Source organism: Dendrobates tinctorius, unplaced genomic scaffold (assembly GCF_039654945.1).
Source record: "Dendrobates tinctorius isolate UK_male_01 unplaced genomic scaffold, ASM3965494v1 ptg000051l, whole genome shotgun sequence".
Taxonomy (NCBI): domain Eukaryota; kingdom Metazoa; phylum Chordata; class Amphibia; order Anura; family Dendrobatidae; genus Dendrobates; species Dendrobates tinctorius.
This window is the reverse complement of record NW_027361719.1, coordinates 21567046-21584592: the sequence shown is the minus strand read 5'-3', so window position 1 is coordinate 21584592 and position 17547 is coordinate 21567046. Positions and strand designations below refer to the sequence as shown.

The 17547-nt window shown below is 45.3% G+C and overlaps 1 protein-coding gene across 1 annotated transcript in view; it reads left to right on the top strand.

Annotated features, from left to right (window-relative positions):
* Window positions 1-365: 365 nt before the first annotated feature.
* The window catches only part of LRP1 (LDL receptor related protein 1), a 518911-nt gene continuing 501729 nt past the window's right edge, over window positions 366-17547 (top strand). The window contains exon 1 of the mRNA XM_073576846.1: window positions 366-720. Coding sequence (XP_073432947.1) covers window positions 630-720 — 91 coding nt within the window. The 5' untranslated portion in view covers window positions 366-629. The remainder of the gene's footprint in view (window positions 721-17547) is intronic.

The window sequence follows — 17547 nt, the reverse complement described above, 5'->3', positions numbered from 1 at the left end:
TGAATCTCCAGGTGGGCCGCTGTGCAGCAGTGGTCCTCCACACAAGCGCAGGAGTTGGCACCACACAGGATTCTGTACCTACAAATGCCCCATCTCACCAGCCGCCCAGTGTTGTGACTGGGGGAACATGGAGCTGACCCCACAGTGTTTCTTGGGCCCTCGACACCACACTGCACACAGCGCTCTCTGCCACATTCCAGCCCCCTACCCTGACCACTAGGGGGCGCAGTATGTGGACGCTGCTCGGTAGGACTGCCCGGCGCTCCTGTCACCCAGCAGACGCCGCCGTGTACCGAGCTCCAGAGTGCAGCCCCGGCGGGAGGAGGAGGGGACAGCCGCCATCCCGCCCCCTGCTTCCCTCCCTCCCGCTCTCCTGCCCACACATCCTCTCTCTCCAGCCATTCCCCCTCTCATTAATAACACTGCTGGATTCCTCAGCCCCTCATCATCAGGGGGACACCCTGGCAGAGAAGCCGAGGAGCGGGGACTGCACGCCCGTCACCTGCGCCCTCCTGCCCCGCTCCGGAGAGTGGCTGCAGGCAGTGATTTCCCTCCGATCTCAGGAGGCTGCAGGCTGAGCCGTGGGCGCCCCCTCCATCTCCGGAGCCCCGCTAGTGCCTGGCCCCACCATGCCGACTCTGCGGACAGCTGTGCCGGGGGCGCTGCTCCTGGGGGCGCTGTGCTGCGCCCTGCTCATCCATGCCACCTCTGTCAGCGATGGTGAGTGCCACCTTGTCATGTGCAGCAGATGCGTTTTCTTGGATTGCTCGTTCACATTGCAGGCCCTGCAGATGAGGCACATGTGTCACCGGGCAGCACGCCTGGCTGTGCAGGGGATGGCATGCTGCCCCTTGTAGTGCCCATGCCGGTGGATCATACAGAGCTGGAGCTTGCCATCCCTGATCCTGCTGTGATTTCTCCTTCCCCATCATCCTCAGAGCTGGAGATGAAGGCCACTGAGCGCAGGGATTGGGGGGTGATTGTGCCCTGGATGTGATCAGGCACCAGGTCTATTGTGGTGGTGGTAACAATGAGCTGTGATGAGGGGAGAAAGGTGCCCTCTTCAGTGGGGGATGGGGGCTGCTGCTCTTCAGGATCTGCCATTCAATCTAAGCCATTTTCTGCCGGAGCTCCAGAGATCTCAGGATCATAGATCATGGTGTCTGTCCCCATGAATACTGATGTTGGGGACCGTGTATACGTCTATTGATGGTGGGGACCGTGTATACGTCTATTGATGGTGGGGACCGTGTATACGTCTATTGATGGTGGGGACCGTGTATACGTCTATTGATGGTGGGGACCGTGTATACGTCTATTGAAGGTGGGGACCGTGTATACGTCTATTGATGGTGGGGACCGTGTATACGTCTATTGAAGGTGGGGACCGTGTATACGTCTATTGATGGTGGGGACCGTGTATACGTCTATTGATGGTGGGGACCGTGTATACGTCTATTGATGGTGGGGACCGTGTATACGTCTATTGATGGTGGGGACCGTGTATACGTCTATTGATGGTGGGGACCGTGTATACGTCTATTGATGGTGGGGACCGTGTATACGTCTATTGAAGGTGGGGACCGTGTATACGCCTATTGATGGTGGGGACCGTGTATACGTCTATTGAAGGTGGGGACCGTGTATACGTCTATTGAAGGTGGGGACCGTGTATACGTCTATTGATGGTGGGGACCGTGTATACGTCTATTGATGGTGGGGACCGTGTATACGTCTATTGATGGTGGGGACCGTGTATACGTCTATTGATGGTGGGGACCGTGTATACGTCTATTGATGGTGGGGACCGTGTATACGTCTATTGATGGTGGGGACCGTGTATACGTCTATTGATGGTGGGGACCGTGTATACGTCTATTGAAGGTGGGGACCGTGTATACGTCTATTGAAGGTGGGGACCGTGTATACGTCTATTGAAGGTGGGGACCGTGTATACGTCTATTGATGGTGGGGACCGTGTATACGTCTATTGATGGTGGGGACCGTGTATACGTCTATTGATGGTGGGGACCGTGTATACGTCTATTGATGGTGGGGACCGTGTATACGTCTATTGATGGTGGGGACCGTGTATACGTCTATTGATGGTGGGGACCGTGTATACGTCTATTGATGGTGGGGACCGTGTATACGTCTATTGATGGTGGGGACCGTGTATACGTCCATTGATGGTGGGGACCGTGTATACGTCCATTGATGGTGGGGACCGTGTATACGTCCATTGATGGTGGGGACCGTGTATACGTCCATTGATGGTGGGGACCGTGTATACGTCTATTGAAGGTGGGGACCGTGTATACGTCTATTGAAGGTGGGGACCGTGTATACGTCTATTGAAGGTGGGGACCGTGTATACGTCTATTGAAGGTGGGGACCGTGTATACGTCTATTGAAGGTGGGGACCGTGTATACGTCTATTGAAGGTGGGGACCGTGTATACGTCTATTGATGGTGGGGACCGTGTATACGTCTATTGATGGTGGGGACCGTGTATACGTCTATTGATGGTGGGGACCGTGTATACGTCTATTGATGGTGGGGACCGTGTATACGTCTATTGATGGTGGGGACCGTGTATACGTCTATTGATGGTGGGGACCGTGTATACGTCTATTGATGGTGGGGACCGTGTATACGTCTATTGATGGTGGGGACCGTGTATACGTCCATTGATGGTGGGGACCGTGTATACGTCCATTGATGGTGGGGACCGTGTATACGTCCATTGATGGTGGGGACCGTGTATACGTCCATTGATGGTGGGGACCGTGTATACGTCTATTGAAGGTGGGGACCGTGTATACGTCTATTGAAGGTGGGGACCGTGTATACGTCTATTGAAGGTGGGGACCGTGTATACGTCTATTGAAGGTGGGGACCGTGTATACGTCTATTGATGGTGGGGACCGTGTATACGTCTATTGATGGTGGGGACCGTGTATACGTCTATTGATGGTGGGGACCGTGTATACGTCTATTGATGGTGGGGACCGTGTATACGTCTATTGATGGTGGGGACCGTGTATACGTCTATTGATGGTGGGGACCGTGTATACGTCTATTGATGGTGGGGACCGTGTATACGTCTATTGATGGTGGGGACCGTGTATGTGTCTCATGATGGGCACTATGTACATGTCTTCTGATGATGGAGGCCTTGAATATGTCTTCTGATGGCAGGGATCTTGTATACGTCTTCTAATGACAGAGAACAAGCAAGCGTCTTCTAATTGTGGGGATCTTGTATGTCTTTTGATGATGGGGACCATGTGTAGTTCTTCTGATGATCAGGATCATCTATACGTATTCTGATGAACGTGTATTCGCCTTCTGATAACAGGGATCTTGTATACACCTTCTTATAATGGGGATTATGTATACATATGCCTTCTGATGGCGGGGATCATGTGTCCGCCTTCTGATGGCGGGGATCATGTGTCCGCCTTCTGATGGCGGGGATCTTACGGTATATATGCCTTCTGATGGTGGGGACCTTGTATACATCTTCTAATGATAGAGAATGAGCAAGTGTCTTCTAATTGTGAGAATCTTGTATATGTCTTCTGATGATGGGGACCATGTATAGTTCCTCTGATGATGAGGATCATCTATACGAATTCTGATGAACGTGTATCCGCATTGTGATGACGGGGACCAGGTATACTTTCCCTGGTATGGTCATTGCATTCATCTGCTGATGACCATTGACCTTGTATATGGCCGCACATGACGGGGTCATTGTATATGGCCGCACATGACGGGGTCATTGTATATGCCCGCACATAACGGGGTCATGGTATTCATCCTTTGGCAGAATTATTGCATATGTCCTCTGACTCGAGACGTTGGCACCGTCTCCCACGCTGGTTCCTTGGCTCCCTTTCACCTGTGGGCACGTTATTATTGTAGAGGGCATTACCTGCTTTGTGTACTCAGACTGTTTCTTATATATTGTTTTTTTTTTTTTTTTGTTTCTTGTATTGGGTTTGATGCCTTCGATGGGGGTGGTTTTTGGTGAGGTGCCTCTGCAGGCCCTGCTGGCAGGCTGGATCTGTAGAACATGTCCTCCCTCTTTGGGATTTCATACCTCTCCAGAGGTAGAATCTCTGTACACAGCTGGGCCTAGGGCTGATCATTGGGGGAAGGTCCAGGTCTCGTTCTGTGGACGTTCTCGTAGCCCCTCATTACAAATCCTCTTCTCACTGTTTCCTATATATTGTGGATATATATAGAGGCAAAGTATGCCGGCTGAACACAAGGCTGACATTGTGCATGCATCTCCATTGCATCTGCAGGCTTCCTCCATAGTGTGAGGCTGCAGTGCGCTTTCAGTGCGTGACATGGCATTTAACACTGTCAGGAAGAGAAGGGAGATTCATGAGAGGGACTTGTGTGCACACCAGATGTGAGGGAACCTCTGTGAAGCTCCTGCCCAAGGGATTGTGTGAGCGGCTCCCTCCTGTTAGGGCAGATTGTAGCCACATTGGGTGACTCCTTGCTCATCTGGAGGAGGGAAATCACCTCTGTAATGGAATCTTTATATCCTGTAATAGTAGTGGACAAGCAGATGACCGGAGACATGGCCATACAGTGTCCCTCAGATAGTTTCCTGAAGAGCCGCCATTCATTAGAACGAAAGCTTTCGGATAAAGTCACCTTGGACTCTGATTAAAGAATGCAGACCTGATCGAGGAATAGTCAAATCATAAAATGATAAAGATGGAAGGAGTAAGAATGGGCGAACAAATCCATATTGACGTCATAGGTTTGAATACTAAGGTTACTGGACCTCAACAAGTATTAACTGGGCCCTTAGGGTTTATTCAACCATTTCCACACGATAAAGGTGTTTTCTGTGACTAATATATTGATGTCCTGTCCATGGAATAGGCCGTGTATGAGGTCAGTGGAGGTTCGACACATGGTGTCCCCATTGATAAGCTGATATCTGCTCCAGGAACTGACCCTAAGCCGTGTCTGGAGCTATGGGGTTCAGGAAATGGGTGCTACCAGAGCAGATATAATAACAGGGTACTTAGTAAATGCTGTTACTATGTTATTTATATGTATTATTACTAGTTTACTTACAGCAGGGTATTTGTTCCTTTTGTTTCTATCGTAGGTTTTGGCCACAGTGTGAACAGGCTCTTTTACGTTGCGTGTATACCAACAGATACTCCGGCTCATTTCTTTGGTTTTGTTTTATTTATAATTGAAACGCCTGATCTTTTTGTTCTCGGGGTAGATAAGTGGCTGCTTACTCCGCTCCCCCCAAAGTGAAGCATCATTTGTATGGGGGAGTCAGGATAAGTAGCCATCGGCTGGATGGGTGCTCTCAATTGTAGGGATATAGCTGTGCTATAATTTGTCCCGCTGACTCTTTACTTACTTTGGTGTTATTTTTACATAATTCACTTTACTAGATGGTACTCGGCTCAGAAAAGTGTGGTAGACACTGTCCTAGACCTAGCAACTATCTATAGAAACCCCTTTTTCCCGCTTCCCCATTATCTGCTCATTTTACCCATAAAATCTTGTGTAAAAGTTCCGTTTTGGCATAAATCCTGGAAATTTATAATATTCATCACTTCAGTGTAGCACTTTGGGCTCTGAACAGAAGATTCTTGGTTAAGACTCCTCCAGTTCTCTGTGGAATCCATGGCCGCTGACCAGTAGTTATTGTAATATTTTCTCCAGACCAATCCAGTACATAGGATCGTTGTCTCTGGTCAGATACAGGAAGATCATTTTCAGTTGATTCACATGTAATTCTGTCTATCCTGCGCCTTGTAATTCAGGCTCTCCTGCGCCATGTATGGTAATTCTGGCTTTCCTGCGCCATGTAATTCTGTCTATCCTGCGCCATGTAGTTCTGTCTTGCCCGCTCCATGTAGTTCTGTCTTGCCCTTGCCATGTAGTTCTGGCTAGCCTGTGCCGTGTAATATTTTCTCCAGACCAATCCAGTACATAGGATCGTTGTCTCTGGTCATATATAGGAAGATCATTTTCAGTTGATTCACATGTAATTCTGGCTCTCCTGCGCCATGTACAGTAATTCTGGCTCTCCTGCGCCATGTACAGTAATTCTGGCTCTCCTGCGCCATGTACAGTAATTCTGGCTCTCCTGCGCCATGTACAGTAATTCTGTCTATCCTGCGCCATGTAGTTCTGGATAGCCTGCGCCATGTAATATTTTCTCCAGACTAATCCAGTACATAGGATCGTTGTCTCTGGTCAGATACAGGAAGATCATTTTCAGTTGATTCACATGTAATTCTGTCTATCCTGCGCCTTGTAATTCAGGCTCTCCTGCGCCATGTATGGTAATTCTGGCTTTCCTGCGCCATGTAATTCTGTCTATCCTGCGCCATGTAGTTCTGTCTTGCCCGCTCCATGTAGTTCTGTTTTGCCCTTGCCATGTAGTTCTGGCTAGCCTGTGCCGTGTAATATTTTCTCCAGACCAATCCAGTACATAGGATCGTTGTCTCTGGTCATATATAGGAAGATCATTTTCAGTTGATTCACATGTAATTCTGGCTCTCCTGCGCCATGTACAGTAATTCTGGCTCTCCTGCGCCATGTACAGTAATTCTGGCTCTCCTGCGCCATGTACAGTAATTCTGGCTCTCCTGCGCCATGTACAGTAATTCTGTCTATCCTGCGCCATGTAGTTCTGGCTAGCCCGCGCCATGTAGTTCTGGATAGCCTGCGCCATGTAATATTTTCTCCAGACTAATCCAGTACATAGGATCGTTGTCTCTGGTCAGATACAGGAAGATCATTTTCAGTTGATGCACATGTAATTCTGTCTATCCTGCGCCATGTAATTCAGGCTCTCCTGCGCCATGTATGGTAATTCTGGCTTTCCTGCACCATGTAATTCTGGCTATCTTGCGCCATGTAGTTCTGTCTTGCCCGCTCCATGTAGTTCTGTCTTGCCCGCTCCATGTAGTTCTGTCTTGCCCGCTCCATGTAGTTCTGTCTTGCCCTTGCCATGTAGTTCTGGCTAGCCTGCGCCATGTAATATTTTCTCCAGACCAATCCAGTACATAGGATCGTTGTCTCTGGTCATATATAGGAAGATCATTTTCAGTTGATTCACATGTAATTCTGGCTCTCCTGCGCCATGTACAGTAATTCTGTCTCTCCTGCGCCATGTACAGTAATTCTGTCTATCCTGCGCCATGTAGTTCTGGCTAGCCTGCGCCATGTAGTTCTGGATAGCCTGCGCCATGTAATATTTTCTCCAGACCAATCCAGTACATATGATCGTTGTCTCTGGTCATATATAGGAAGATCATTTTCAGTTGATTCACATGTAATTCTGTCTATCCTACGCCTTGTATAGTAATTCTGTCTATCCTGCGCCATGTAATTCTGTCTATCCTGCGCCATGTAATTCTGTCTATCCTGCACCATGTAATTCTGTCTATCCTGCGCCATGTAATTCTGGGTATTCTGCGCCATGTATAGTAATTTTGTCTATCCTGTGCCATGTAATTCTGTCTATCCTACGCCATGTATGGTAATTCTGTCTGTCCTGCGCCATGTAATTCTGTCTGTCCTGCGCCATGTATAGTAATTCTGTCTGTCCTGCGCCATGTATAGTAATTCTGTCTATCCTGCACCATGTAATTCTGTCTATCCTGTGCCATGTAATTCTGTCTATCCTGTGCCATGTAATTCTGTCTATCCTGTGCCATGTAATTCTGTCTATCCTACGCCATGTATGGTAATTCTGTCTGTCCTGCGCCATGTAATTCTGTCTGTCCTGCGCCATGTATAGTAATTCTGTCTGTCCTGCGCCATGTATTGTAATTCTGTCTATCCTGCGCCATGTAATTCTGTCTATCCTGCGCCATGTAATTCTGTCTATCCTGTGCCATGTATAGTAATTCTGTCTATCCTGCGCCATGTAGTTCTGGCTAGCCTGTGTCATGTAGTTCTGGCTAGCCCCCGCCATGTAGTTCTGTCTAGCCCGCGCCATGTAGTTCTGGCTAGCCCGCGCCATGTAGTTCTGGCTAGCCCGCGCCATGTAGTTCTGGCTAGCCCGCGCCATGTAGTTCTGGCTAGCCCGCGCCATGTAATATTTTCTCCACACCAATCCAGTACATATGATCGTTGTCTCTGGTCATATATAGGAAGGTCATTTTCAGTTAATTCACATGTAATTCTGGCTATCCTGGACCATCTACTAGGACACGAGAATCGGATATGTTGGATTTTGGTAGACCTGACCCATTTTATTTTTATTTTTTTTGTGCCAGATGTTAAGATGCTGCCCTGAGTATCTGTCCGCTGCTTGTACTTCTTTCCTACTGAACTTGGATTATTGATGATCTGCTGAGGACAAAGCAGATATCTGATGGCCCAGCAGTTCAGCCAGTGAGTCTTGTTTATTGGCACTGTCCCCATTGAGGCTCACAATCTAGAATCGCTATCAGTATATCTTTGGAATGTGGGTGGAAACTGAAGCACCCGGATGAAACCCACCCAAACACGGGGAGAACATACAAACTCCATGCATTTGTTGTCATTGGTGGGTTTTGAACTTTAGTTAAAGTGAACCTGTCACCTGTTTTGGCCGCTATAAGATGTGGCCACTGCCTTTCAGGACTTATATACAGCATTTTATAATGCTGCAGATAAGCCCTCAGTCCGTCCTGAAAAATAAGAATAAGTGTTATTATACTCACGGGGGGGGGGGGGGGGGGGATGCACTACTGATTTTCGGCTTTGGCCTCAGTTGGGCAAAGTATACTGCACACGCGCAAGTTTACATTTCAATGCGTACGCGATCTGCTATCTTCATAGCGGAGAATGCGTACAGCAAGCCGAGGAGGGGTGGAGTGACGGAACGGAGGCAACACCCATCGAACCGGATCGAACAGATTAACATACATTAACATACAGCGCGGGACAAATTAAAAAAGGTTTTTATGGGTGGTACAAGGGGTGTCGGGGTTTCAAGAGTAGTTGTAGAACGCATAACTGACACTCAATTAAATGATATTTTTACCTAGTAGGCCAAAAAAGTGGTGACAGGTTCCTTTTAAAGTAAAGCACTCGTTTGGTGGAACGTAACAGTGTTGGGAAATTGTATAAATGCTGGATCGGTGTTGTTTTGGCAGTGTGAGGGTTTATAATGACCATGATTAGTCTACATTCAGGTGAACACATTTTCGAGTGCCATCCTTTGTCAGAACTGATTGCAGACGGCCCAACGTTAGTCAATGAACTAGTGCAGATGAGAAATTTTCCACGTGAACCCAAGTTGGCAGGAACACCAGCACTTGTCCATGATGTGGTCAAAGCATTAAGCTGCGCATATGCCAGTCATGATCGTAATATTCGGACAGGACCGGTCTGATCTTTACAACTGTTGCCTGAGCACATTGACAGCCTTTCTCTGCAGCATATATGTAAAAAGCAGACGGTCAATGTGCCAGGGAGCGATCACTGAGCACTCACTGTGTACTGAGCGAGCGGTGACTATAACAGCCCCTTGCACTGCCCCAATGACTGGAAGTGAGCGGCTGCTGGGAGAATAGAACTTAACTTTCTCCCTGTAGCCGCTGCTCCAGTAAAGCAGCCAGGATTGGTTTAAATGGTATTAAGCGGCAGATTAGCACTACGTCTGCGAGTAAATGGCATTTTTGGAGGTCACAGGTTCCCTTTATTTTGGCAAGATAGGTATTGGTCTGGGTTCTGAATTTCTGGAATGGTGTGGCAGATATATAAAACCAAAAGAGTACTCAGGAGAGCAGCAAGTAAGAGCAAAAAATTGGCCATGTTTGATCGTGTGACAAGTTTTCTTAGGCACTGAATAGCCCCACAGCGACTTGGTTATTTGCCTGCCCCCACTAAATGGGATGTAATCCTATTTGGCCACACACACTTACGGTATTTATGATGTGAGATAATTGTGAGTCCATTTGTATATTTTCCAAATAATTGTTTCAATATGTGATTCTTAGGGGGCTGAGGGGAGTCAAATGATAATATTGATTTCTTCAAATGTGTGCCGTAAAATAGTGAATATAGCCATTAAGATAAAAGACTTGGGTTCTTTTATCTTAATGGCTATATTTACTGTACACAATTAGAGAAATCAATATTCTCAGTGGGCATATATATATATATATATATATATATATATATATATATATATATATATATATATATATATATATATATATATATATATATATATTATTTATTTATTTTTTTTTTTTGCAAAAATTGCCTTTCGGCCAGTAGTTTACTTGGAAGGTGGCTAAAAACAGTCCTTTAGCCAGCAGTAATATGTCATCCAATGACCAAGGTTTCTTTCCAGACAAAGGAGGATTCCTTAGCAACATCAGACATAACAGCAGCTCGCTTTTTTGTAATTGAAGTTCGGCATATGTCTCACAGTATTGTGCAATAATAGATTTAAACTCCTTTTATTGAAGTGTATGAATAGCTGGGATATATAAGAGATTTGCCTATTCCTATAAATATAAAATGTAATGGGTGTGATTAATAAGTTCGGTAACTTTGTAACATACTTTGTTAAAGTTCGGCACCATTTTTTTTAGATCTTTCCTTACTGCCAGTAAAAGTCTTAGGCCATGTTCACACGTTGCATTTTTTTAAGTTTTGCTGTGTTTTTATTGTCTTGTGCATGTTGATCAAGTTTAGTACCCCCAAAAAACCAGATGCAACTTCTTGGTTTTTGGTGCAAAAACTTACACCTGCCTTTTTGCACTTGGACATCTCTTTCTATGGGTGAAAAAATGCTGAAAGAAGTGACATGCTGCAGATATACTGCAGGCGCGGCAGTTTTCCAGTTCAGTCAGGGAAAAACTGTGTTTGCGGGAGATTTCTGTAATCTCATAGCTTTTGCTGGTACTGTAAAACACAGCTTAAAATGTTCAATAAAAAAAACGCAGCATGTGAACATAGCCTAAGACTGGTGATGCCTTTTCAAGGATTGTTTCTAGAGTATCACATGACCCTAGTTCAGTGACCACATCGGTGGTCAGTGGCCCCAAACCAGCGCACTATGAACCTCCTCCTACCTACGGCAGCCCCAGCACCAGTTATGGTTAGTATTCCCCTGCAACATCATTGCACCCACAGCCGACTAATCTGAAGAGGCGACAACAATGGTAGGAAGGAGGAACTCGCAGGGCTCTGAACTGGCGGCCCAGGCCTACACAAGTGGACATGTTGCTCAACTTTAGTAGCAATTCTTGACCAACAGAGTCTCCTTCCTTCTTCCCTCTTGGAATCTACAAAATCTAGGTATTCTCAGTGCTCCACCTACGTCTGCTCCCTCATCTATATAGAATCATATAATGGTAGAGTTGGAAGGGACCTCCTGGGCCATCTGGTCCAACCCCCTGCTCAAAGCAGGATTCACTAAATCATCCCAGACAGCTGTCTGTCCAGCCTCTGTTTGAAGACTTCCATTGAAGGAGAACGCACCACCTCTCGTGGCAGCCTGTTCCACTCATTGATCACTCTATCAAAAAGTTTTTTCTGATATCTAATCTGTGTCTCCTCCCATTCAGTTTCATCCCATTGCTTCTAGTCTTTCCTTGTGCAAATGAGAATATAGATGATCCTTTTACAATGTGACAGCCCTTGAGATATTTGTAGACAGCTATTAAGTCTCCTCTCAGTCTTCTCTTCTGCAAGCTAAACATTCCCAAATCCTGCAACCTTTCCTCATAAGACAGGGTTTGCAGACCGGTCACCATTCTGGTGGTAGCTCTTTTCTGAATTTGCTCCAGTTTGTTGATGTCTTTAAAATGTGGCGCCCAAAACTGGACACAGTATTCCAGATGAGGTCTGACCAAAGAGGAGTAGAGGGCAATAATGACTTCACGTGATCTAGACTGTATGCTTCTGTTAATACATCCTAGAATTGCATTTGCCTTTTTTGCTGCTGCATCACACTGTTGACTCATGTTCAGTCTGTGATCTATTAGTATACCCAAGTATTTTTCTCATGTGCTGTTGCTTGGCCCTATTCCTCCCATTCTGTATATGCTTTTTTCATTTTTATTGCCCAGATGTAGTACTTTGCATTTTTCCCTGTTAAAAACCATGTGCCAACAGGCTGTGGTTACCACCCTCTATAATTTGAAACTTCCATTCCCACCTTTTAAACCTTTACCAATACTGCACCAGGTCTCCGGAATGAATTACTCCAGACAGTCATTTCCAGCATCTACATTTTTTACGTGGGCTCTAAAATTATATAATTCTGGGCTGGCTGGTCAGAATCTTTTATCAACTTGTTCTCCATTTACCCATGTTCTACATTATTCCTCAGGATCTTTATATACCAGATGCAATTTGTAGCAGAATGGCCTCATTCACTAAAATTGGGTCTGTCTGGTTTTGTTTTATGTGTCCATTTTAAAGTGGATATTTCGTGACTCCCCTGCCAGAGGTTCAGCTACTCCCTGTCGACAGAGCAGCAGTTTCACTTCCTGTTGACAGGGTGGGACTACTGGTGTCATTCTGATTGACAGCCATCATGTGCTGCCTGATTGGGGGAAAATGGCTGTCAATCAGCATGACACCAGTAGTCCCGCCCTGTCAGCAGGAAGAGAAACTGCTGATCTGTGGACAGGGAGCAGCTGAATCTCCGGCAGGAGCCGTCAATGACCTGCACTGGATACAACAGACAGGTAGTTGTCACGGATATCTTTTATAACAGAACAAAAAATGTGACGTGCTTGCAATAACATAGTGTATAAAGATTATTATTAGTACAGTATTAGTGTATAAGTCTGCATTGTTAAATAATATGAAAAGGGATGTCTGAGCTGCGTGCCATCACCCATGTGCACACTAATGGTAAGCCCGTCTTTCTGTAACTTTCTATATTCCAGGGAAAGGCTCTTGAATGCCCATAGTCTGTTTGCCTTGCATTGTGAACAAAGCTGGTATCATGACCATCTGAGTCTCTTGTGGCTCCTCTTAGGCGACCCCTTGACTTCCATCAATAAGATCTGGTATGAAACTCAAAAGTTCCATGTTCCTCCTGTTTTTCTTACTATCCTTGGCCAAATTTGATTTTTGCCGTAACTTGGGAAAGCTGACGGCTGACCGGTACTTTCTTTATGCGTAGTTAGAATTTGCTCTATGGTACAATAAACAAGGCTTCTGTGGATCAGAGTTCTAAAACTGAGCAGCCAGAAAGAGCCTTAATTATAATTATTAATTATAATTGTGCTGATTGATCACTTTACTCTGGAGATTTTAAAAGCCAATCGCAATAGTTCAAAGGAAAATACATGTTGATGTACATGGCCATTATTAAAAAATAAATAAATAAAATAAATAAATAAATAAAATGGAAAAAAAAAAGCTGCATGGCTGTTGTGTTTGCAATACATAGGGTAAAATCTCCTGAAAATCCTAGATAAGTCTGGACATAGCCTACAGCTAGATGAACATGCAGGAGACACTTGGGGTACTGGAGCAGACATTTTGTAGTGTATTTTCATCATCTTGTCTGCACATTTCATTCTTTACTTTGCAAAAGGTGAAATCCATGGTGATATCCTCATCACAAATTGACCTGATGTGGATTTCACGTTGTATCCACTTCATGTCATTGCGGTTTTGGGAAAGATCATATGCAGAGCTACTGTTGCCAGATGGAGCAGATTTTCTGGACACGATTTCCCAACAGAAAATCTGGCGTGTGCACGTGTGTGTTCTATACAATGCGCAAAATACGGAGAATATCAGCCATAGCCAACATTCACAGATTGGATGTTACCAGTCCGACTACAGACTGCGGTGTTCAAACCGGCAATGGGTCCCCTGACCTGATCACAACATGCCTCACAAGTATATATGAGGGTGTTGAGTCTTGGCCAGTCTGTGTATCATGGTCCATACTTTCTTAAAAAATTTAGATAAATACATTGTAAAAATCACTGAGCTCCCCTGATTCTGCCTGTTTTGCACAGTCACTCCATTGCAGTGTGTATGTGAAATCTCTTCCTTGAGCCCAATTGGATATTTTCATAGAGTGTTCTGTGTGTGGGTGCTTTCACCCCTCCCTCCCAGAAGCTGCTTATCACAGATCGGCAGTGTTTGAAACTGTTAGGCCGGAGTCTCTCGCCTGAATACCCGGAACTGCCCCTGGCTCTTGGACCAGAGTGGTCAGCTGCATAGAAACACATGCAGACTAAAACTCCGGTCCAGTGCCAGGTATTGAGACGGGAGATTCATGCGAGTTTCTCGTAAGTGTGACCCCGGCCTTAGCCTGTTATATCAGCTGCTGAGCTGTGATTGGCAGTCTCTAGGAGGGAGTAGTGAAAGCACACGCCCCCAGAGAAGACTACAGAAATGCTAAGCTGGACTTCAAGCAGAGATTTCACATACTGTGATATGAGTGAAAAACTGTGAATATCTCTGCAATAGAGTGAAGCAGCGTAAAACGGAAAAGAGCGTGAGATTCGTGCAGGTTCAGGCATTCTTACATAGGTTCCTTTTAACATGTTGCTTATAGTTACATTCTGTTCACTTGATTGATGACTTTTGTGAGTTTGTCATGCAGCATATGAGCGGTACTTGCAAACATACTTATAAACCTCTAAAAAAAAAACTCAGCCATGCCATGAATGTCTAAAATATAAAAAGATCTAAATTGGTAGGTATGGCTTGTCTCCTTGTGGTTGGTTGTGTGATGAAGCCTACATGTCCAGGCTGGTCCTGGTAGAGCTCTTTGCCAGTTGTGAGTGTGGCACAGCTGCTTGTTGGATTTCTCATGCCTCTGATGACCTAATGTGTCTGACTATAACGTGTGTTACACAAAATGGATTTCAGAAACTCCATCATTGTATATCCTATTTCAGTGAAAATTTCCAGGTTCCAATTTGAAATTTACTTTTCATTTTTAAGCTCGATTTAGAACCAGTGTAACAAGCCAAGGTGTACCCCGAGTCCAGACTAATCCTGGGGTTAAAGCGGCCTGGGCTTGATTATACCCCTGGTATATTATGGCCAAGGCCATTTCATCCCCTCTCATGCCAGGGATTTTGTAAAAAAATTTTTCCCAAAGCTAGATTGTAAAATAAAGAAATACACCTTACATACCCATTGAGTCTGCCATTGTTTCAGTGCCGCCGCTCTGGTGGTCCCGCAGTCTTGTAGTTCCGACTTTCTGACCATCATGTATGTGATCCCCGTAGACGCAGCATAAACGTGTAAATGAAGTACGGTAACTTTTATTCTTAACCTTACCAAATCAGTGCAAAACCCTGGAAACGCCTTTCAAGGTTTGTAGGGAGGAAAGATTATTTGCCATTTTTTTTCTTGACTAGATTGGTCTCTTTCTAAGATTCTTTATTAGAACGTGAAGATGATCGTGCAGGAGAACAAGTGACAGCCGACTGCTGCCAAGTTTCCACCTCACCTGCGTGAGATGAATAGTAGTCTCCATACATTTCTCACTAAGGAAAATACCAAGTAGTGACTGGTCTCCTCGACTTACCCATGTTTACGTGTATCATAGGGGCAGGTCACTTAGGGGGCTTATTTTGGTGTAAGCTCTCCAAACAAACCCTATAGCTAAAAAGCCATAGGTGTTCCTATCTGGTACCTCACACAAAGGCTTTATTTGCTTGCACCTCATAAATGTCAGTCACTTATTCCTTGGTCGGTTTTGTCATAAAGACAATATGTACATGAATGTCTGCTGTTGTAAAGCCCCAAGACTGAGACTCCGGAGTCCGAGCATTGCAGAAAGTGCTGCAGAATATGAGATATCACTTGGCCTGTCGTCAACATGAGGAAGGCAGAACATGCTGTTACATTCTGACAGGCGCTGGAAATGCTTCAGTGATAATGTCATCCAGTTATGGAGCCAGCCTATATTAATATTAATAATTATAATAATATTATTATTATAATGTTCACACCTCTAGAGTTGGTATATAGCTAAAATAATAAGATTTCTGCCCCTAGACTTCTGTTTTCTGATTCGGAGTTATTCTAGGTCCATTTGTATATGAAATTCTAGAACTTCACACGCTTACGGTATCTGTTACAGAGGCCTACTGCCAATAGTGGCAAACCAAGTGGTTGCTATGGGGCTCGCTGTTATGAATGGGTCACCGAGGAGGATGACAGGAACAGGCTAAGCCACCAGAAGACCAGAGAGGTTGGTAACTAAGCGGATTGCAGATCCCTGATCCTAACCACAAAACTAGCAGTAGCCGTGGAGCGTTCCTACGATGCCCTAGACGCTTCATCACAGCCGGAGGACTAACTAAGCCTAAAGACAGAAAGATGAAATCTAAACTGCCCCGGAGCAGATCCCCAAAGAAATAGACAGCCCCCAAACATATTTTGTCGGTGAGACAAGATGAGACACAAACACAGGCAGAGAACAGACTGAGCAAATGGTGGGGCCCAAGCTGTCTAGACAGGACAGGACAGAAAAAGATACTGTCTGCAATCACGCACAAAACCCTGAAAAAGTCCAACACTTCTGATATACAAAAAAACCTGAGATCACACGATCTCACCCCTGCTAGATTAGCACTCTGGTATAAACTGGCAGCAAGCAAAAAGATATTAACATAACTGGGGACTGAACAAGCTGCAAAATATGAAGCAGGGCCCAGCACTGCCCCCAGCAGGGAGCACGCTGAACCCTAACAGCAAAACAGAAAGCAAAAAAAGACACAACCAGATTAGATGCAAAGGATTAGCAAAAGAATCACAGTGGGGCAAAAAAGTATTTAGTCAGTCAGCAATAGTGCAAGTTCCACCACTTAAAAAGATGAGAGGCGTCTGTAATTTACATCATAGGTAGACCTCAACTATGGGAGACAAACTGAGAAAAAAAATCCAGAAAATCACATTGTCTGTTTTTTTTTCATTTTATTTGCATATTATGGTGGAAAATAAGTATTTGGTCAGAAACAAGCAATCAAGATTTCTGGCTCTCACAGACCTGTAACTTCTTCTTTAAGAGTCTCCTCTTTCCTCCACTCATTACCTGTAGTAATGGCACCTGTTTAAACTTGTTATCAGTATAAAAAGACACCTGTGCACACCCTCAAACAGTCTGACTACAAACTCCACTATGGTGAAGACCAAAGAGCTGTCAAAGGACACCAGAAACAAAATTGTAGCCCTGCATCAGGCTGGGAAGACTGAATCTGCAATAGCCAACCAGCTTGGAGTGAAGAAATCAACTGTGGGAGCAATAATTAGAAAATGGAAGACATACAAGACCACTGATAATCTCCCTCGATCTGGTGCTCCACGCAAAATCCCACCCCGTGGGGTCAGAATGATCACAAGAACGGTGAGCAAAAATCCCAGAACCACGCGGGGGGACCTAGTGAATGAACTGCAGAGAGCTGGGACCAATGTAACAAGGCCTACCATAAGTAACACACTACGCCACCATGGACTCAGATCCTGCAGTGCCAGACGTGTCCCACTGCTTAAGCCTGTACATGTCCGGGCCCGTCTGAAGTTTGCTAGAGAGCATTTGGA